This window comes from Aureobasidium pullulans (assembly GCF_000721785.1).
Source record: "Aureobasidium pullulans EXF-150 unplaced genomic scaffold scaffold_6, whole genome shotgun sequence".
Lineage (NCBI taxonomy): Eukaryota > Fungi > Ascomycota > Dothideomycetes > Dothideales > Saccotheciaceae > Aureobasidium > Aureobasidium pullulans.
In genome coordinates this window covers 650,939-671,212 of record NW_021941026.1, presented here as the reverse complement: position 1 = coordinate 671,212, position 20,274 = coordinate 650,939, and the positions used below count along the sequence as shown (strand labels likewise).

Genomic DNA, 20,274 nt, shown 5'->3' with positions numbered 1-20,274 from the left:
CTAATGCGGCCGGTGCAGGACAGGAGGGCTACTCGTATGCCAAAGCTGCAATCTTCTGAGTGTAGCTTGCGTCGCCCGACAATGCGGCACGAGCAAAGGCGGCAGTAAGAAGTGAAGCATAACTCCAGGTCAAGTCTGCTGCTCCTTGTGCGTGTCCATCATTGCGATTGAACTCCTCGGCCAAGTTACCACCAGCTGGCGTGTGGTACTTGATACGGCGAATGTACGCATCACCCCAACCTTTGAGGCTTGCAATGACGGATGCAAACTCCTTGGTGTTGGAAGAGTAGGCTTTGCCGATCTTGAGACCAGACTTAGGAGCATAGTAGGCGAAGAAAGACGCGGTGACATTGTTGACGGTCAGAGTACCAGCCGTCTGATACTCCGATGCGGCCGAGTAAAGATATTGAGCCATAGTGGCAGTCGTCAGGTACCATGGATTGCTGTACAATTATGAGTTTGACTCTCCTCAAGACTATGCGGGCATGTGATGACTTACCCGCCGTTCGGCGAAGTGCCTACACCGTTGTATACATCTTCAGGGTAGCGACTGTTGATTGTCAGCATGGATGCAAGGCATGTCGTTATTTTTTATCTTACCCAATAGGAATGCCAATCGGAAGTCCTTTCGAATCTTTTGTCGTCTTAGCTATGCCGTAAACATCGAGGAAGCTGGTGGAAATCTTCAATGCCGAAGCAAGAACTCTGTCGTTGGTGTAAGAGTATACGCCATCGCCAGCATATCCGTGGATGACACCGAGAATGACGGCAATGTCGATGAACGAGTTCTTGCCAGCTAGCACGGGGCCGTACTCGTAGAGAATCAGTTTTCTGTTCGGACTCCAGAATTGATCGAGTGTCGCAGTAAGCTGGGTAGCTGCCGAAGAAAGCTTGCTACTGGTTGTTGCGTCACCAAGCAGAGTTGCAAACCTGGCACCCATAACTAGAGCACGACGCTGGACCAAACGAGTATAGAAATGGGCAGATTCTTCTTCTTCCCAGAGATCAAAGCTTGGAGAGCTCCAATTGCTGGCGACGAACAGCAAGTCCTTGAGAACTGGTGCTACCTCTGGATTGGCATTTGAGTCCCAAATGCGTTGGCGAACAGAAGACAAGCTTCCGCCTTTCTTCATGTAATCATAGGCAAATTCAATCAGAGTGATGGCTGCGGTCGCAGGGCCATCGTTCTGGGGTCTTCCCCAAGGGCCGGTGAAGGCGGTATTGTTCAGGTAGAATTTTGGCTCTCCCAAGCCAGCAAATGTGAGCGATGGGTCGTTTTGCTCGACAGCTCTGCCCTCAGCATAGTGAAACATGGCGTCCTTGTACTTGCGGGTGAAGCTGTCCACCGTAGACGCACTGTAAAGAGCACGGACGACGTCCATCGTCAGCGAAGAGTCTCGGACCCAATCATACTCGTAGTCCGGAAGTTGCTGTTCATAGGAAGGCCCTGATCTGGCTGCAACCACAGTACCTTTGGCAGCTCCATCGATGTCTGGGTTGATGTTCAGGAACATGCGCGTCTTCGAGAAGTCGGCTTGTGAGCCACTCTTAGGAGCCAACCACGCAGTGATATCATCAGAGAAGCCGCTTGGGTTTGCATATGGAGCAGGGATGGCTGCAGGGGCAGGAGGAGCATTTCCGGAAGCCTTGACGGAGAGCTGCAGCTGTTGCACATAGGTCTGACCGATATCCTTGGCCTGATAGGTGAGATTCAGTAGCTGGGTAATCCCGTCGAGATAGACTGGAGTGTTTGCGCTCCAGAACTCGTAGTTCGTATCTGGGATACTGGAGTTGTAGCCGAGAGCGACGGATGTCAAGGGCGTGGAAACACCCTGGCTGTCCGTGTAGTACAAAGTGACGACTTTGTTATAGTTGACATTGGCGATGTAGACCGAGACATCCAGGTTGCCCCCGCAGTACGAATATGAGCGTAGAGCTACATTGGTGTCGCTCGGAGTCGATGCCTGAACAGTCGTGGTTTGACAAGGAGTGTTCTGAGCGAATGATGAGGAGGGGTAGAAGGCCAACAGGCCACCCAAAGGTGTGGCTACGTTTCTCAACAACATGTCCCAGGATGAGTTGAGCACAAGCTGCAATGCCGGAGATCCCAGCATCTTGTATATCGCTTCACAAGACGCACCTTCCCGAAGTGACGCTCTCTCCTAACCAAGCTGTCGGTGCAATTGTCGGGGGTGGAAATTGCTCGCATGCATTGATCGCTGCAGGAAGGCGCGGTAGCGGAGTTTTGACTTCCTCATGCCTTGCCGACCACCAATCATCCCTTTGTCCTGCAGCAGGTCACACGCAGAAGGCAGGTGCTCGACTGCGGTGAAGGTGCACGAACCATTTTCCAAAATGTCTCCAACTTTCCCCCGCACGCGACCTCCACGCGACTCCTTTTTTGACACATCTCGTCATCACAACGAATCTCACTCCCTCGGAACTCGGATCTGTCATGTAAGGGCTTTCACGTGCAAAACATCAACTGAAGAATAGAATGTGACGATGGAAATGCACACGTCAACTTTTCAAAGCGGAGTCTCAACCTCCTGATGCCATACAGAGACACTGAAGGTCATCGAACGAAGACAGTAGCCGAGACCCCTTCAGATTAGTACCATACAGCTAGCTGCTTCTACCAGTAACTTTAACAAGCTAGGTGTGCCTCAGGATCGCACTCCGGCCTGCTTGACCCAGTCGGCAACCAAAGCCTTACGCACTTCTTCGTCTGTGTGTAGGAATATCTCAGCCGTGCTCTGATCAAGGAAACGTTTTACGACAGCCACTCTCGCTTCGACCGACAAGAACTGGAATGTCCTTGTAAACAGTGCAGTAGCAGCAGCCACTGAAGACATGTTTGGGTTGTTGAGATCTCGCGCTCTCATGTGAGTCTCTATCTGTGAGACTTGACGAGTCGAAGGAGCTCCTAGAAGGATCCGTTTGGCTTCACTGGCCAGACTGGGCTCGGCCGGTCTCTTGGATGAGGTGGGTTGAGGAGTACGTGAGCTGTGGTTCCCGTTCACTGGTGCAGGTGCTGCCCGCGTATGCTCGGGTATGAAGTGTGAACCTTCCTCGCCATAGAATGGGGTAGATGAGTGCTCCAAAAGTTGTGGTGTTACGGGCTCATACGGAGATTGTGGTAGATGAATTGATGGGCGGGGAGCAGGCATCTCAGTCGGGGCGGTAGTCAGCGAAGCTATCGATTCCTTTTGACTCGGATCAAAGAGTTCGGTCAATTCCTCGAAATGCCTTAGAGGGGCTGCTCTGAACTTCCTGGCGTTTGGATCTTGTTCTTTGTAATATGTCTCCAGTATGGCATCAGTGTTTGTAGGGACGCCGTTGGGTAGTCGTGGCCATCCACAGTTGAGTAAATTGACGTATGTACGCCAGTCGTTTCTCAAAGCACCGAGTTTATTCTTCATACGAATGTCATCACAGAGATCAGGTTGCATGGATTTGACCTTGATAATCTCTGCGACTCGTTTATAGGCTTCTTTGGTGAATCCGGAAGGGACAGTTTTGGTCGGAGCAGATTGCATGCTCTTCATGGTGGCTATGAAGGCCACTTCCATATCGTTGGTCCATTTCAACTGTGTCCGTGATGATTTGGGACCGGGCGAGTCGGTAGAGACAGAAGTATCAGGGTCCATACCGAATCGAAAGGTGATTACTCGAGTAGTGGTTGGTAGAATTAGAGCGGGAAACTGGTTTTCGGAGAAGTCGTGGAATTGTGGGAGAAACTGCTGATTGCGGCACCGGGCCAGGGTCGCTGACGTACTTGGGCTAGATAATTCGCGATTGACTGCAGTCACAATCTCGGCCAACCAATTGTACATTCGACATTCCTCAATTGCTTCGCGCCTGCCACAAAGATGAGCACGAAACCTACAATTGCGCCTTTGGCGACCTTGACACCAGCTTCCAACACACGCACATGGCTCTCGTCGCCGCATCCGAACCTTCCCATCGTCGCAACGGCATGCAGTGATCGCAGCGTGCGCGTCTACTCTCTCAGCTCCTTCAACCTTCTCAGCAACATCACCGGCGGTCACAAACGCAGTATCCGAAGCGTCGCCTGGAAGCCTGATAGTGGCACATCTGCGCTGGGCGAGAGCGTACTTGCGACAGGCAGTTTCGACGCCAGCGCCGGCATCTGGAGACGATGGGAGGGCAACAGCGGAAAGGTCAATCAATCCGAGGACAATGAGGTCGACTTCACAAAAGACGGAGGAGATGACGAGGACGATGAGTGGCGCTTCGCTGTCGTCCTCGACGGTCATGAGTCGGAGATCAAGAGTCTGGCCTTCAGTCCCACTTCGCCATTGCTCGCTACCTGCAGTCGCGATAAGAGTGTTTGGATCTGGGAAGAGTTGGAAGATGACAACTTCGAGACTGTCGCCGTTTTGCAAGAGCACGAAGGCGACGTAAAGTGTGTCTGCTGGCATCCTTCAGAAGAACTACTCGCCTCATCCAGTTATGATGACAACATTCGTCTATGGAGAGAAGATATCGACGACTGGGGTTGCTGCGCCGTACTCTCAGGTCACGGTGGTACAGTCTGGTGGGTCGAGTTCGAGGGTGCTACACACACTGCTCTCAAAGCGCAAACGGAACAACAGCAAAGGTTACTCGACCTCAGAGAAGCCGCTGGCCCACGCCTAGTGAGCTGCTCCGACGACCTCAGTATTCGCGTCTGGCGCCGTATCCCCAAGGACAGACCCAACGGCGCTCCTCAGACTGGCCCGAAAATGCCCAGCATCATCAAGACAAACACCATTGAGGAAGAATGGGTACCCGAGACCGCTCTACCCCAACAACATGAACGCGCAATCTACTCTGTCTCGTGGAGCAAAATTACCGGCCGCATCGTCAGCGCAGGTAGTGATGGAAAGATTGTAGTCTACGAGGAGCGCTGGGCAGCCGACCAATCCACCACACAAATAGAAACAACGGATGGCACAAAGGAGATTGCAAGGACGGAATGGGTCGCTGTGGCTGAGTTCGGAGATGCACATGATGTCTTTGAGATTAACCATGTCGTCTGGGCCAAGCGAAGAGACGCTGGACGTCGCAGCGACGATGAGGAAATCATCATTAGTACGGGCGATGATGGTGAAGTGCGTGTTTGGACTCTGGAGAACTTCTCATGATACTACTCGACGTGAGATTTGCCTCGGTGTCGCACTCTCGACTTCTCAGGGAGGCCCTCCCCATACAGGACTTTGTCGGTCGAGGGACTCACGCTTGAATTTCGACACTCTCATCGCCTTGACGTATCTGCAGAGGAAGACATCTTACTACTGCGAGGCCAGAGCTAGAAGGCGGCGAAGAAACGGCAAAAGGAACACTGCCGATCTTTGTCTCGGACATGGTACTTCGTGAGCAGCATATAACAATTTCCTCAACCGCCATCTCTCAACTCTATGCATTGTGATCGGCCTGGAAGAAGGCATGATATAATCCATGTAGATATTCAAATTAGGAATCTCCAAACCCTTCCTCAATCATGTGTATCTCGCAAACCACCAGCTTCCACATATCTTCGACCCGTTTGTTTCACCTTTGCTTCTGATTCTATAGACGTTACATGTCGATCACACATAACGTTCGTCCAGATGTGGTTTCTTCTGCTGTCACTGCACAATCATACAATGTGTATATACTATCCAACAAGTCTAGAACACCCACCTCATTCACAAGTATATAGACCCAACACTGCCCTCTGGTCAAAAAACCCACATCCCATTTTCAACATCCCACAAACCCACCATTTCAATCCAACAAACATCATCAATTCCCATACCATAAGCTCTTGCACATTCTTCACAGCACACATCAGACTGGTCCACAGAGACGCATACAATAATACCATCGACCGCTGTAAAGTCATCTCTGCTTGCCACAACAACAACCACAGCACCAACACACCCATATTTCCCCGGTATATCTTTCCACGGTGTGCCTCACTCTTTCACTCACCCAGGTATTTGAGACTACAACATTACTGCCACAAACAACACCATCATCTCACCTCACCATCCCCAGAATCACCCTTTAAACGACAATGGCAATGGAGGCATCGAACACCATAAACCCCGTGAAGAAAATGATGGGGACAAGAGATGCATGGATTGGAAACAAGAAATGTGGATGTTGAGCAAAATGTCGACTTTTGAGAGGTTCAATCTTACGGACATGGAGAGGCTGATTGGGGTTATTGGGAGGAGTGTTGGGGTGTTGGAGGGGAGGGATAGTGAAGAGGCGAAGGAAGAACAGGAAGATAAAGACAAGGCAGATGGAGAAGGGGAAGTGGTTGTGGGAAGTCCTGTTTCTTTTCCCCTCGGTGGATAAGATGGGTTATATGTAGCAGCAAGCATGATCGAGCTTGAATCAAAACAATTAAGCAACCACTTGACATCACAAGATATCACAATGACCACAAGAGACAAAAGAATCAAAAAGAGATAAGCACCATGGGCAGGAATCGAACCCGCGACCTCCCCGGATCTAGACTGACACGGCGTTGAGTAACAACGAATGACTGCGCACGTGTTAAGACCTCGGGTGTGATACCACTACACCACCACGGCTTTTCTACTTGTTGAAGAGAGACTGGAAAAAATGGAATATAAAGGTTGCTTAGGAATAGGGGGGGAGCATGGTGGAGATGGAGCGAGTGAGGCGGATTGAGGTGGATTGAGGTGGTTTAGGGGGGTGGCAGAATTCTGATAGGGCATTCGGATCCACATTTGACAAGGTGTGTTTTGACAGAAGGATGACCCTCTTAATGTTGTGATGAGATCTATCGCGATATGCTGTACTCGTTAGGCGAGAGTGTAGTAGGCAACAGCTTTGAATATTCTTGGAGACGAATGATGGACGCGTTTACCAAGATCTGGGTTTGGAGATAAATGAAGATGATTTGGAGTTGCTTGAACGTGCCTGATCTCATTCTTGCTATGGTTGATTCTTTTTGAAGAGATGCTCCGGTATGAAGCGTCATCCGACACTGTTATATTTGTGAACGGTATGCTGCATTCTGCTGCTTTGCTGCCAGTGGACGAGTCCATCGAGCGTCGTGGTCATGTCCGGTAAGCATGCGCCGATGCACGAAGGAGGTCATTGAGCCTACATAGCATATGCTATAGGCTGATTTCAGGTGGGCGAAGGGAGTGCTTGTGATGTTGTATATCCCAAGTGTTTCAACCAGCTTTGCGCAAGGAATTGTAATGCTCGCCCAAGCCGAAGCCGTGTCTGTAGTATGCTAGCCACAACTGTTTGTCCTCAGTATCGCCTTCAGGGTTGATCTCTTCGACTCGGCCATCACCCTGCAGAACGCTGATAGCAACGCCGTATTTCTTAGCCACAGCCATCAGTTCAAGCTGACCACCCCATTCTGCAGTGTTCTTGATCTTGTAAATGTAGTAATCCAGAGGCTCGTCCAAGAAAGAAGCGAAGTCGTTCGGGTGTGCTTCGATGTACTCGGCGGCGGCTTGTCGCACGATCTTGTATGGCTCTAATGTGGTTGCGACATGGGGAGTGGATGAAGGAGCAGTACCCAAGGGCATGCCTAGTTGTTCTAGCTGGTCGGCAACAGCAGAGTATAGACAGTGACCATCTGCACGTATCTCCTTCTCGGATAGCTTGCGAGTGGTGAACTGCTTGAGCATCGAGTCGCGCTCGACGGCCTTGAGATTGGGGATGTCTTGGGCTTCTTCTGCAGCGGATGCGATGAGGGCCTCTTGTTCGGCAGCGCGGCGGGCAAGGCGGGCCTTTGCGCGGTTCTGTTTCTTTGGTGCTGGAGCGGCAGGTGGATCTGAGGGAGCAGTCGACGTCGATTTGCCCTTTTCTGCGCCGCCGATGTCTAGACCATCAACACGGTTGGCCAATTCGTCCTGCTCTTGCCCCTCCTCTTTCTCGGCATCTTCGTCCAGGCCTTGGTCGACGGTAGGTGCAGTCATTGATTGAAGCTCTTCCTGGTGACGAGCCTTCATCTCTCGCTCGAGGTTGTCGCATTCATCATTGACACCTTTGCGTGTCTTCTTGGTGGCGCCCTTTTTCTTCTGTGTAATTTTTGATTGGAGGTCCTTGGCCTCTTTGCGTTGGCGCAGCTGTAGCTCTTCCATGACTCCGGCCAGTTGGGTACCAGAGGGTGAAAGGTGTAACAAATCAGAGTGTCGCATAAACAGTGGTGAGCTACTCGAGTAGTCATGGTCACGCTGCCCACAAAAGCTTCGGAGCTTTGATGACAAGATCATGTTCCGAAGCCTTCCACTTTGCAACAACCACGACAATGACGTTTGCGCCTTGCCTGCTAAACCGTTTCATTGATATCCTACTGTTGCTTGGACATAGTTCGACCTGAACAACCACCTAGACATGACTGCATAGTTTGTTATATATCATCATCTACGCCGCCATGCCGCACCCGCATTCACCGAGGGGCGTGTCAGTCGCCTTGACGGCCGCCTTCTTGGCCTTGACCACCATTTTTGCCGCCATCTATACATTTGGTCTACCTGAACTCGATTATTGGCATTGGAAATCAAATCAGAACCCTTTCGGAAATCATCCATCTTCTCAAAATGTATTCGGTGCATCTAACCGACCTTCGATCTCGGACGACTACCTTGTCGGCGTCGGCAAGGCTGACATTACTGGTCCCGTCGTCGAAATCAATCTCATGGGCTATGCCGACCCTGCTCAACTTGGCTCTGGTGTGAGACAGCGTCTTTACTCCCGTGCTTTCATCCTTGGTGATACCGAAAGTCCTCGTGACCGTTTCGTCTACCTTGTCCTCGACACTCAATCCGGAGATACCGCTGTCCGCAATGGCATCCTCGAAGGTCTTCAACATCTTGGTCCCGAATACCAAGTTTACGGAAGCCAGAACGTCGCTGTCACTGGAACTCATTCTCATTCTGGTCCAGGTGCTTGGCTGAACTATCTGTTGCCTCAGATTACCAGTCGAGGCTTCAGTCATCAAAGCTATCAAGCCATCGTTGATGGTGCTCTTGAGTCTATAAAACAGGCTCATGAGACGCTCAGCCCAGGTCAACTCTCTTTCGGTTCAGTCGATATCGAAAATGCCAACATCAACCGTAGCCCTTATGCCTACCAGGCCAATCCAGAAGCCGAGCGTAAGAGATACGAGCATAACGTCGACAAGACTTTGACTCTTCTCAAGCTGCGCAGAAACAGCGACAAGAAGGATATTGGCATCTTGACCTGGTTCCCTGTTCACGGTACTTCGATGCTGGGCAACAACACGTTGATCACTGGTGACAACAAGGGCGTTGCTGCATACCTGTTCGAGAAGCATGCTGCTCAGCTGGACTCTACTGCTGATGACTTTGTCGCTGGCTTCTCTCAAGCCAATGTCGGAGATACCTCTCCCAATGTAAACGGCGCCTATTGCGAATCTGGAGATGACGAAGGTAAGCAATGCGACTTCAAGACGAGCTTGTGCGCTGGTAAGAACGGTCCTTGCCATGGACGTGGTCCACACTGGGGACTGGACGACGCAGGTACAGCATCAGCTTGGGAAATTGGTCGCAGACAGTACCTTGGTGCTCGCTCTGTGTACGAGTCCATGACTACTAAGTCTACCTTCACGCCCATCCAGGGCAACGTGGTCCGCTCTCTGCATACATTCGTCGACATGTCGAACCAGACTGTCATTCTACGCAACGGCTCGATAGCACATACCTGCCCTGCCGCAATGGGCTACTCGTTCGCCGCCGGTACTACCGATGGTCCTGGAGCCTTTGATTTTAAGCAAAACAACCCAGGCGACCCGAATGCAAGTCCGGTCTGGGCTGTCGTCCGCAATAGCCTGCATTCACCCGGTCCAGAGCAAATTGATTGCCAAGCGCCCAAGCCCATCCTCCTCGATGTAGGCGAGACTGAAAGTCCTTACCTCTGGACACCCAACGTGGTGGACATTCAGCTCTTGCGTGTCGGACAACTGCTCATCATCGTAGCACCGGGAGAAGCTACCACCATGTCTGGCCGACGCTGGAAAGGAGCTCTTCAGAAATATGCTCTCGCCGCCTGGGACGAAGAAGACAACATAGCTGAGCCAATCGTCGTGCTTGGCGGCCCAGCAAACACATACGCCCACTACATTGCGACAGAAGAAGAATACGGCATCCAACGCTATGAAGGCGCATCAACCCTTTATGGTCAACACACTCTGGCCGCCTACATAAAGCTCTCTCTTGCACGTCTACCCTACCTCTCTGCCTCCTCGATCTCGAACTCGCCTCTCCTTCCTCCCTCTCACCCATCTCTACCTCTCCTTCCCTCTGGCCCCGAACCTCCCATCCACACGAATAAGTCCCTCAGCTTCATCTCCCCGGTCGTTTTTGACCGCTCCCCCCTCTTCAAATCCTTTGGCGATGTAGTCACGGATGTCTCACCCCGCTACGCCATCTCCACCTCTCCCATCATCAAAGCCTCTTTCGTCGCCGCCAACCCACGCAACAACCTCCGTCTCGGTCTCACCTTCGCCTCTGTCGAAAAATACACCAATCAAGGAACTTGGCAACAAATCCGCAACGACGAAGACTGGAGTCTGGTTTTCCAATGGGAGAGAACTTCCACCACGGCCGCCACTTCTCAAGTCACCATTTCTTGGGAATTGGGTTGGGAGCTGGGAGATTGGGGAAGAGTTGAGAAGACCACCGATAAGATGGTCGGACATGATTTGGAATTGGAGAAGAGAGGTAAGGTGGAGGAGGAATTGAAGGGGAGGTATAGGATCAGGTATTTTGGAGATAAGAAGGGAATTGGAGGTGGTATTAGTGGATTTGAAGGTGTCAGTGGGGAGTTTGAACTTGTGTAAATATACACGCGGTATAGTAGATTTTTGTGTAATTAGTCTTTAGGGAATCGGTCATGAAATCACAAGGTTTTCATTGGCTAAATGTTTATTGTTGTGTGTTTTGCTTGTGATCTCCATGGTGCATCATACCTTCTCGCAATGTCTCTCCGTTTACATCCTTTGTAGCTAAGCCCTTTACCTCATGTCGCAAGAACATATAGTGATCACAAGGATGAAGGAAGTCGTAAGAGCATATGTGAGACAGGGTGCCCCTTCATGTCAAAACAACTCACTAGTCAATGTAAATCTAGAAATCTTCAAGATCTCATGTAAGTAAGTGTATGTGCGGATAGAAAGCGTAATTAGTAGGTACGCATGATCTACTTACATGTTCAAAAGGATTCTGGCGAATACCGGTATTTGGTGGGAACCTCAAAGGGTTTCGATCGTCCCTTACCGGGATCCATCGTGAAGCTCGGAGCTGCAAAATAGCATGATTTGGTTTAGAATTGCTCGACTCATCGGAGACAAACCAGATTCCTGCATGGCAGCAGCTGATACATCACTAGCAGATGAAGTTGGAGTAGAACAGAAATGCGAATAGTCATTTACTTTCGTATGGATGGCGTGTGGAGCTATGTAAAAAAAAAAAAGACGGAAAAAGACAAGAACAAACTTTGAGAGGACCAAACGAGAAGGGGAATAAGCTACATAAGAGAAAAAACAAAGGCAGACGCGCGATGATTACAACAATTACAAACTCCACTTTGAGTCCTCCATCCAGACCACACTATTTTCGAGCACATGAAAAGAGCTCTTCCTCCGGTGACATCCAAGAAAGTACCACAGCTAGAATGGACGTCCTTCACTCGGGAATGAGTCGTGTGCGAGTATTCTATCCTCTGAACTTCTCCTTCAACTTGGCGAGGAAGCCCTTCTTCTTGGGCTTGCCGTCCTCGTCAACCTTGGAGGAGCCGGCAACGCTAGTGCGGTCGCTCTGGGGTGTACCGCGGAAGAAGCCGCTGGATCTCTTGGTAGCGTGTCTCTGAGGTGTGGTGGGTGCACTACCAGTAGTGGCAGGGACGGTGTGAGTCTCAGTGCCAGTGGTGACTTGAGGCTCTGATTGCTTGGATGAATCGGGACGGGTCATGGGAGAGACGTCACGCGATTGCTCGGTGGGAGCAGCAAGGGTAGGGGCGGCAAGCTGCTCAGACTTGGGTGCAGGAATCTGAGCTTGGCTGTCGGCAGGGGCGTTCAGGCCGGTGCTTGCAGCAATAGCGGAAGTCTCTTCGTTATAGATGGGTGTCGCGCTAGTGGTGGCGCCGGAAAGGCCAGTGTTCTCGGTGAAGGCACCAGCCTCGGTGGTAGCAGCCTGAGTTGTAGTAGGCAAGGCGCTGTGGCCACCAGTGAGATCCCGAGGAGCCTCGTCGTCGAAACGCGAGCTGCTCGAAGGCACGGTCGTGTTATAAGAGACAGGCGCAGCGCTGGAGCTAGCAACATTTTGGATGCCGCTGACAGCAGCAACACCGGTAGTAGAAGCACCAGCACCAGCACCGGCACCGAGGACAGCAGACTCAATGTCAGAAGTGGGTTTGACAGGTGCGGTAGCGCTCAGAGCGGCAGACTCAGTGGGTGCAGGCTCGCCAGCCTCATCGGTACGAGGTACACGGTCAAGTAGCTCCCTCTCGACGTCGCTCTTCTCAGCAACAACCTCGGGCTGGGCAGAAGCCTCAGGGCCGACGTGAGCTTGGTGCTGAGAATCCAAAACGGCCTCAGGGACAGACGAATGCGTAGCGGGTGAAGCAAGCGAGCTGTTGGTGGGAGGCAGGCCCTGGTTCATGTTGTCGATGGCGCTCTGAATAGAGGAAGGAAGAATGGTGTTGGCATCTGTGCCAGTGGCCTCAGCAGCCTTGTCGCGAGCAGTGTAAGCGACACCTGCAGCAGTTGCACCCAAAGCGGCAGTGCCAGCAGCGATTCCAGCTGTAGCCTTGCCGGAAATGCCACGTTCACTTGTGCCGAGCGCACCAGATTCAGAAGTGGCAGGAGCCTTGTGAACGTGAGACAAAAGCTCACTCTCCATGTCATGCTTCTCGTGGACAGCTTCAGGGTTGGCGGAGGCCTCAGGAGCGACGTGGGCTCTCTCTTGGCTCTCGTGGACCACCTCGGGGACGCTGTCGTCGACTGACTTGCTAGTGACCGTGGTGTCTTGACCGGTCACCTCGGCAGCCTTATCGCGAGCGGAGTAGGCTGCACCAGCGGCGGTGGCACCCAAAGCAGCAGCACCAGCAGCAATACCAGCAGCAGCCTTACCAGTGATGCCCTGTTCACTGTTACCAAACACGCCAGACTCGGAAGTAGCAGGTGCCTTGTGAACGTGTGACAAGAGCTCGCTCTCCATGTCGTGCTTCTCGTGAACAGCTTCGGGGTTGGCAGATGCCTCGGGGTCGACATGTGCTCTCTCCTGGCTCTCATGAACAACTTCGGGGACCTGCTGCGAGGCAGCGTCTGATTCGATGCTACGCTGGTTGAATTCGGAGCTGCCAGTCAAGCTCTGGGTCTGAGGAGCGACGGACTCGTAAGCCTTGTTTGCTTGAGTGGAAACGGCAGCGGAAGCAGCAGCTACACCAGCAGTGGCCTTGTCGGTAATACCTTGCTCGCTCTTGCCCAGAATACCAGATTCGGAGGTTGCAGGGGCCTTGGACACTTCAGAAAGAAGTTCGCCTTCCATGGCAGTCTTCTCGCGAACGGCCTCGGGGGAAGCAGAGGCTTCAGGCTGCACGTGGGCACGCTCTTGGCTCTCGGTGACGACTTCAGGAACAGAGCCATCGATAGTGGGTTCCTTGGTCAGGTTAGAAAGAGGTGAGCCGGCATTCTCATAGGCATTGGTGGCTTGGTTTCTGGCGGCGTAAGCAAGACCAGCGGCAGCGGTTCCGGCAGCAGCAGTACCAGCGGCAATCTTGCCAGCCAGACCACCTTCGCTAGCGCCCAGAAGACCGGATTCGGAGGTTGCAGGTGCCTCGGGGATGGAGTGCTTCAACTCGTCTTCGAAGGCGGCCTTCTCGCGAACGACTTCAGGAGAGGCCGAAGCCTCGGGCTCGACGTGAGCTCTCTCCTGGCTCTCAGTAACAACATCAGGGACTTGCTTAGAGGCAGGAGTGGGCTCAGTAGCATGGGTGTAGGCCTCGGAGATCTTGTCCTTGGCAAGAAGGGCAGCACCGATAGCAGTAGCACCAGCAGCAGCGAGACCACCGGCGACGGCCTCAGGGACATGTGAGTTTGACACGGTCTCGGGCACACTAGCGACAGTCTGGGAGACGCTTGAGGCAGCGTCCGCGACGGGTGAGCGCTGGGAAGTAGCGTTCTCCTCAGGAATGGTCTGCTTCAATTCACTCTCAACAGCAGCCTTCTCACGAACAGCCTCGGGGTTGGCAGCAGCCTCGGGACCGGTGTGAGCAGCATGCTGGCTGTCGGTGACAACCTCGGGAACACCGGTGACAGGGCCAGACTCGGCACTAGCGTTGGCTTCAGGCACCTTCTCCTTCAGCTCTTCCTCGACGTCGTGCTTGCTCTGAACGGCCTTGGCCGAAGACGAAGCCTCAGGACTAACGTGAGCGGATTCTTGGCTCTCGGAAACAACCTCGGGCACACCACGAGGCTCACGAGGAACCTGACCGGCAAGCTGAGCAGTAGTGCTTTGGGGAGCGACGGATGAGCTAAAGGCGTTGTCGAAATTGGGCAGTTGAGAGTCGCCACCCATGGGAAGGCTGGACTCAGGGATCATGTTACCGCCAATGGAAGGCAGGTTGAACATAGAAGCACCGTTGGCCTCGGCCTCGCTCTGAGAATCAAGAACCGGGGGGAGGACGGGAGCACCGGTGTCGCTAACACCATACTGAGAGCCGTCACGGACGGTAGATTGAATTGTGTTGGAGGTGATCTTGCTGTGGTGAGGGACAGGCTCGCCAGGCGCGAGCTTGATGGGGTTACCAATGCCAGCGGTGGCAGGAATGGGGTTGATGCCAAAGGCCTTGGTGTCCTCCTTCTCCTCACGGGCGGTGGATGGGGCGTAAGCGCCGGGGAGGTCGTTCTCGGTGAGTTCACGCTCGCGAGACTCATTGGCGCCGTCGTTGGAAGTGGAAGTAGCCTTCTTCAGTTCGGGATCATCGCGTACGGTAGATTGAATAGTGTTACTGGTCAAAGTGCTCGGGTGAGGGACGGGCTCGCCAGGGGCAAGCTTGACGGGGTTGGAAGGGCCGTCAGTAGCAGGAATGGGGTTAACAGTGAACTGCTTGAGGTCAGCCATAGGTGTGACTGGGAATTGACCTGGCAGATCCTCGAAGCCGGGAGTCTCCTGAGGGAAGGTCGTCTCGTCGACGCTCTGCTCAGAGTGGGCGTTTCTTTCCTTTTCAAGCGGCACCTCACCAGCAAGGGCGGCGGTGGTAGATTGAGGGTGGACCGAAGAGATGAAAGCTTGCGCAGGTCGCTCTTCGGGCTCAGGGCTCAGTTCTCTGGCCTCGACAACATTGTTAACGTTGCCCGAAGAATCCGTCTCTTGTTTGGCAGTCCAGTCGGTTGTCCATTGCCCGTCGACGACGAACTGGAGAAGCATGTCAGTCGCGTGCACTCTCGATATAGCGAGAAGGTCCATACCTTGTAGTGAACTCTGTGCTCCTCACCGGGAATGGTCACGGTCTTGTGGAAAGAGTCGCCATTCTTGTTAAGCTTGATCGACTTGGACCAGTTGTCGAAGTCACCTGTCACGTAGACTTCTTGGGCGGGGTGGTCCCTGTCGCAGCGTGTTAGTGATGGCTTCGTTTCAGCTATGGTGCGCGCGCATTTGTTGAGCAGCGCGAGCGAGAACTTCGCACGCAGGCCCTCAAACCATGCGACGCGATTGACTGTCAGATGCGACTCACCAGGTAAATGTATAGCTGCCCATGTCTCGGCTCGCTGTTCAGCAAATTCAAACAAGTTGGAAGATTCGAATGGCCTCTAGAGTAACGGCCTGTTGCGAAAGCTGACGGCGTGGTTGGGGTGGGTTAAGATAGATAATGCGCTGGTAACACAGAGATGCGCGCGCCTTGGAGCTTGTAGACACCAGCGACAGGCAGAATGGTTCGTGCGGTGGCGCGTGTGTGGCTGATGAGAGCCTTGGCTTGGGCGACGGCTGGTAGCTCTGCAGTCTGGACTCTGATCGGTGGCAGGGAAGTCGCTGGTTGCGCGTGAAGAATGCCGAAAAGATAGCTCTGTTCGTAGTTGAGAAAATGTTTGTTATACTTGTTCTACAAAATTCCCAGGCGGAAACAGCAACCTCAATTTCCAAGTGCCTTGTTCCTACCAGCCTACGTCATTGAATTTAGGCGGAGCACTGAAGGAGCACGTTCTGGTTCTTGCCAAAGCTTCCTTGGTGGGACTGAATACAGACCAACTGATTCTCTGCTAACCAGCGGTGGGTCTGTTTCTCCCATGCCCGGTCGGACGGTGATTAATCAGCTGCAGAGATACAAGAAATTGACACACAGTAAAGCAACGATCGCAGAGATAGCCATCAAAGTCACAGCTCCAAGTCCGTCTTCTCAAGACTCGGACTGTTCTATGCATACAGCACACGCGGTCATATGTTTTGGGGATGGACTCAAGATCGACGAATGCTGCGTAGAAACCGCGTTGCGCTCTGTAATGCAATCCAGCTCCTTTTGACAGGAGCTTGTCCAAAGCTGTTCCAGTAATGCCTGGCGTGAATACAAGTCGTGCTCGTATACCAGTAATGCAGCAATCGATTCTCACCTGGTTAGCAAAATCATTGTGTTTCCGTAGTACTTTGATTGCAGTCGGTATGCGTGTTTCCTTGCTTGGCGTGTCGGTGTCTTGCAAGCAAAGCACGAAAGTGGGAAGTGTTGCCATGACTTTTCTCTCTCGGAAGAATATCTATCTGTTAGGCAGCTCGAATATCCTTGTGAGGAGTAGTTCTGTCTATCGTGTTCTGTCTTGTCCTACTCTTAGCCTTGTTCATACAAAGTATTGGGTGTTGAGCTGCTGTTGTGTGACCGTTGTCAATCCAGAGCTGTGCCGTTTGACCTTCTCGAAGGAGCAGCAAATAGTGTCATGAATAGTGGCAGTTGCGAGTAGTAGCGATGGGAACGAGGTCAATTGGCCCCAAAAGCACATAGCTGCAAGCTCCCGCTCCTTCCTTTCTCTTTCTCCATACAATTTCCATCTTGGTCGTGTTGAGTTGAAGCTCTCTAGGTTTGGCCGATATTACTCACTCGTCCAGATTGCTTCTGTCGTCACGCGCCACAACTTCCCCCTCATTATCTCATTGGCCGTCGGTCGCAGTTTCCCCCTCAATAATACCCTGAACAAAGTCATTACGCACCAAAGCATCGATTACTGAGCATCGCATTGCAGCCTCGCATCAGCTTCATCACGTCTCCAGTCAATCACAGGTGACAGCTGCATCGAAACAAAGAACCCCACTACGGCAGTGTAGCTCCACGTCTGCGGGCTCCTGCACAAACGTCCCGACACAAGCTCTCCCCAAGCTCCCAAGTACCTTAGCAATCAGCTACAATGGCTCTTCCCGCCGACTACAAGCACGAGATCGAAATCCTCGAGCGTGAGGTCCTGCAGAACAAGCCCACCGACGTTCTTCAGTTCTGCGCAAACCACTTCCACCGCCGACTAGAGTCTCAGCGACACGAGTTCCTGCTGGGCGCACAGCATTCCACCAGCAAAACAATGGCCGAGAACAACTTCCCCGGCAGCAACCCCTTCCACCACATCCAGCAGCCCGGAATGCAGCGCCTTGAAGAAGAGGATGAAATGGACACGTTCGCCTCGCCCACTGCCGCTTCTTTCCCCAACAACGCAATGAACCGTGACGCTTCTCCCTTTGCTGCAAACGCAAACCTCTTTGGTGCTGGCAGCGCCAACTCGGTCAGCAGCCCTTTCGCCGCCTCTCAGAGCTCCGATCCTTCTGCCCAGCAAAGTGATGGCTCTTTTGGCGGTTTCAACTTCGGTTTCGGTGGCGCTCAGAACACCAACAGCCGTGATCAGAAGGACGTGCCGCAAAACTTCCCCAACAACTACAACATGGGCCGTCGTGTGTCTGTCTCGGCCGAGGTGCTCGCGCCCTCTGGTACTGACGACTCGGACTGGAAGCCCCCAACCTACCCCAAGACCCAGGAACAGCTCAACCGTCTGCGCACATCAGTGTCACGCAACTTCTTGTTCTCTCATCTGGATGACGACCAGACGGAGCAGGTCCTCGGTGCCTTGCAAGAACGCAAGATCCCCGCCAAGGACGTCAAGGTCATTGCACAAGGAGATGTTGGTGACTACTTCTACGTCGTCGAGACTGGCAGCTTCGACATTTACGTCTCGTCAACCGGCAAGATTGAGCCCGGCATGAACGGTATGGGTAACAAGGTCGCATCCTGCGGTCCCGGTACCTCATTTGGTGAGCTCGCACTGATGTACAATGCACCCCGTGCCGCAACTGTGAACAGTGCCGAACCCAGTGTCATCTGGCAACTCGACCGTATCACCTTCCGCCGTATCCTGATGGACAGCGCATTCCAGCGCCGCCGCATGTACGAGTCGTTCCTCGACAGCGTGCCTCTCCTCAACACTCTCACCGCTTACGAGCGCAGCAAGATCGCTGATGCTCTCGAGACCCAGAAGATGCCTGCAGGAAGCACAATCATCCGCGAGGGTGACGTCGGTGACCACTTCTACATGCTCGAATCCGGTACCGCTGCCGTTTACAAATCTGGAATCGAGCAATCACTCAAGCAATACAACAAGGGCGATTACTTCGGCGAGCTGGCCTTGCTCGACGACAAGCCTCGTGCCGCCTCAGTTGTCGCCGAGACAGATATCAAGGTGGCTATGCTGGGCAAGAACGGATTCCAGCGCCTTCTTGGACCTGTCGCAAGCATCATGCGTCGTGATGACCCTACAAAGTCGGATGGAGGCTCGGTCCAGACCTCTTCATCCTCTGCTGGCCCATTCTCCGACAGTGTTAACCCCTTCTCGTCGTCCTGAATGGCCGGGGAGCATGGCGCGCGCTTGACCAAACGACAAAGATTGAATTGATATCGCTGGGCAAGAATCGGTGGCGCCATGGGTCCCGTCTTTATTTTTCTCATTTCTAGAGCCAACTGGGCGACACGACTAGTCAGCCGTCGTCCACATGTATTCCATGTCTTATCTTAGTTTCAGTAATGAGATAGTGCTTCGAACTACAGTCTACAGAACGTTTCTTGAGATGCAATTCTTCGTCATGATCGAAATCGTACAATGCCCTCCCGTAACTCTAACGTCTTCCTTGAATGCTTGTTGCAGGATAAGCATGCCAGCACCAGCACGGTTGAGGAGCGTGCGTACGTCATCAACCACAACGGGGCATGGATCAACTGGTCCACGCTTTCCTGCCGGCTTCCCGTTTTGCTACTCGTATATCACACTTGAAGAGCCTCTTGCCCTCGCTCTCTTCATTTTCTATTGCAATCCATTGTTCTTACGATTCACGAAACATCCATTGTCCCATTAGCAGACTTGATAGTCACCGCTTGCTGCGAATTTCAACCAATCCCATCTCTACTACTCAATCGCAAAACCTCTTTCTTCCTCCACAATGGACTGTCTTCCTATTCCCTTCGTCTGCTTCCAGTGTGGTATGGTCAACGCACACATCCTCTGTCGTCTCGATATCTGACTATGATCAGGTACCGACCAGAACCCTTGCCACTGCAAAGTTGTCGGCCCTACCATCGGCTTCGCCAGTGCCATTGTCCTTGCAGTATGGACCATGTTTTCGTCTTCAACGTTCTTCAATTCTGACCAGAATTCAGGTTGTGTGTTGGCCCGCTTCTCTCTTCTGCGGCTGCTGTGCAACTGAAACCGGCAAGAAGTAAGTCCTAACACCTGACATGACTAGCATGTAATTGGGCTGACACCTGCAACACAGGATGCTCGGCTACCCAGCAGATGCAAGTGGCAAGATTAGCAATGCTATACCCATCTAGAGTTCTCTTCCTCGATACGACAATTCTCTGTGGATATTTTAGGAGTCGGCAATGGCGTTCACCCTGGGTTTCTGGTATAGCTGTGCTGGGCATGGCTTGAGATGTTAATAAATAGCAGCGAAACGTCGACAAAGCATAAAGGGATACACGCTGTTCTTCCTGATGTTCGACTCCCGGATTCCAAAACTTGTGAAGTCTGTCACGGTGTTGGCTAGGCGTGATGACCTGACGGGAGAAAGCATTGCAAGCTCTCAACTGTCCAACATAGAGCCCGGGTCCATGAACAGGCCTTCCAATACCTCCTTCTCCAATAACGTACCGCAGAGCACACCGTCGCATCACTAATCACATTCAGCTCTTTCTCGTTTTCACTTCACAGATTCCAAGATACCGCACACGGTGACCCCTAACTTCGCAGGC

At 52.6% G+C, this 20,274-nt stretch overlaps 8 protein-coding genes across 8 annotated transcripts; 4 read left to right on the top strand and 4 right to left on the bottom strand.

Annotated features, from left to right (window-relative positions):
- Positions 1 to 28: 28 nt before the first annotated feature.
- Positions 29 to 2,066, bottom strand: M438DRAFT_270547 (glucoamylase precursor; the record flags this gene model as incomplete). The annotated part of the gene is made up of 3 exons (XM_029900397.1): positions 29 to 443; positions 500 to 550; positions 601 to 2,066. The coding sequence occupies 3 exons, from the start codon at positions 2,064 to 2,066 to the stop codon at positions 29 to 31; spliced, it is 1,932 nt and encodes a 643-aa protein (XP_029762138.1).
- Positions 2,067 to 2,666: 600 nt separating this feature from the next.
- On the bottom strand, positions 2,667 to 3,548 carry M438DRAFT_354081 (uncharacterized protein; the record flags this gene model as incomplete). The annotated part of the gene is made up of 1 exon (XM_029906929.1): positions 2,667 to 3,548. One exon carries the CDS (start codon positions 3,546 to 3,548, stop codon positions 2,667 to 2,669), a length of 882 nt encoding a protein of 293 aa, XP_029762137.1.
- A 277-nt stretch (positions 3,549 to 3,825) lies between these two features.
- Positions 3,826 to 5,524, top strand: M438DRAFT_344373 (cytosolic iron-sulfur protein assembly protein 1). Its single transcript, XM_029905214.1, has one exon. The coding sequence runs from the start codon at positions 3,873 to 3,875 to the stop codon at positions 5,148 to 5,150; it is 1,278 nt and encodes a 425-aa protein (XP_029762136.1). The 5' UTR covers positions 3,826 to 3,872; the 3' UTR covers positions 5,151 to 5,524.
- Positions 5,525 to 7,202: 1,678 nt separating this feature from the next.
- Positions 7,203 to 8,126, bottom strand: M438DRAFT_354079 (cysteine proteinase; the record flags this gene model as incomplete). Its single annotated transcript, XM_029906928.1, has 1 exon — positions 7,203 to 8,126. The coding sequence occupies one exon, from the start codon at positions 8,124 to 8,126 to the stop codon at positions 7,203 to 7,205; it is 924 nt and encodes a 307-aa protein (XP_029762135.1).
- Positions 8,127 to 8,279: 153 nt separating this feature from the next.
- Positions 8,280 to 10,926, top strand: M438DRAFT_344370 (Neutral/alkaline nonlysosomal ceramidase). Its single transcript, XM_029905213.1, has one exon. It carries the CDS (start codon positions 8,420 to 8,422, stop codon positions 10,844 to 10,846), a length of 2,427 nt encoding a protein of 808 aa, XP_029762134.1. The 5' UTR covers positions 8,280 to 8,419; the 3' UTR covers positions 10,847 to 10,926.
- Positions 10,927 to 11,720: 794 nt separating this feature from the next.
- Positions 11,721 to 15,764, bottom strand: M438DRAFT_271056 (uncharacterized protein; the record flags this gene model as incomplete). The annotated part of the gene is made up of 9 exons (XM_029900452.1): positions 11,721 to 12,058; positions 12,368 to 12,678; positions 13,165 to 13,316; positions 13,449 to 13,633; positions 13,796 to 14,111; positions 14,322 to 14,870; positions 14,997 to 15,422; positions 15,476 to 15,611; positions 15,742 to 15,764. 9 exons carry the CDS (start codon positions 15,762 to 15,764, stop codon positions 11,721 to 11,723), a joined length of 2,436 nt encoding a protein of 811 aa, XP_029762133.1.
- Positions 15,765 to 17,013: 1,249 nt separating this feature from the next.
- On the top strand, positions 17,014 to 19,073 carry M438DRAFT_344368 (camp-dependent protein kinase A regulatory subunit). The gene has a single exon (XM_029905212.1). The coding sequence runs from the start codon at positions 17,396 to 17,398 to the stop codon at positions 18,869 to 18,871; it is 1,476 nt and encodes a 491-aa protein (XP_029762132.1). The 5' UTR covers positions 17,014 to 17,395; the 3' UTR covers positions 18,872 to 19,073.
- A 355-nt stretch (positions 19,074 to 19,428) lies between these two features.
- M438DRAFT_344367 (uncharacterized protein) lies at positions 19,429 to 19,988 on the top strand. The gene is made up of 4 exons (XM_029905211.1): positions 19,429 to 19,503; positions 19,555 to 19,628; positions 19,681 to 19,739; positions 19,797 to 19,988. Exons 1-4 carry the CDS (start codon positions 19,464 to 19,466, stop codon positions 19,852 to 19,854), a joined length of 231 nt encoding a protein of 76 aa, XP_029762131.1. The 5' UTR covers positions 19,429 to 19,463; the 3' UTR covers positions 19,855 to 19,988.
- Positions 19,989 to 20,274: the final 286 nt, after the last annotated feature.

Coding starts and splice junctions, on each gene's coding strand:
- M438DRAFT_344373 (XM_029905214.1), top strand. CDS start 3,873: ATGAGCACGAAACCTACAATTGCGCCTTTGGCGACCTTGACACCAGCT.
- M438DRAFT_344370 (XM_029905213.1), top strand. CDS start 8,420: ATGCCGCACCCGCATTCACCGAGGGGCGTGTCAGTCGCCTTGACGGCC.
- M438DRAFT_344367 (XM_029905211.1), top strand. CDS start 19,464: ATGGACTGTCTTCCTATTCCCTTCGTCTGCTTCCAGTGTG. Junction 19,629..19,680: donor CCAGTGCCATTGTCCTTGCA/GTATGGACCATG, acceptor ACCAGAATTCAG/GTTGTGTGTTGGCCCGCTTC. Junction 19,740..19,796: donor GCAACTGAAACCGGCAAGAA/GTAAGTCCTAAC, acceptor CCTGCAACACAG/GATGCTCGGCTACCCAGCAG.
- M438DRAFT_344368 (XM_029905212.1), top strand. CDS start 17,396: ATGGCTCTTCCCGCCGACTACAAGCACGAGATCGAAATCCTCGAGCGT.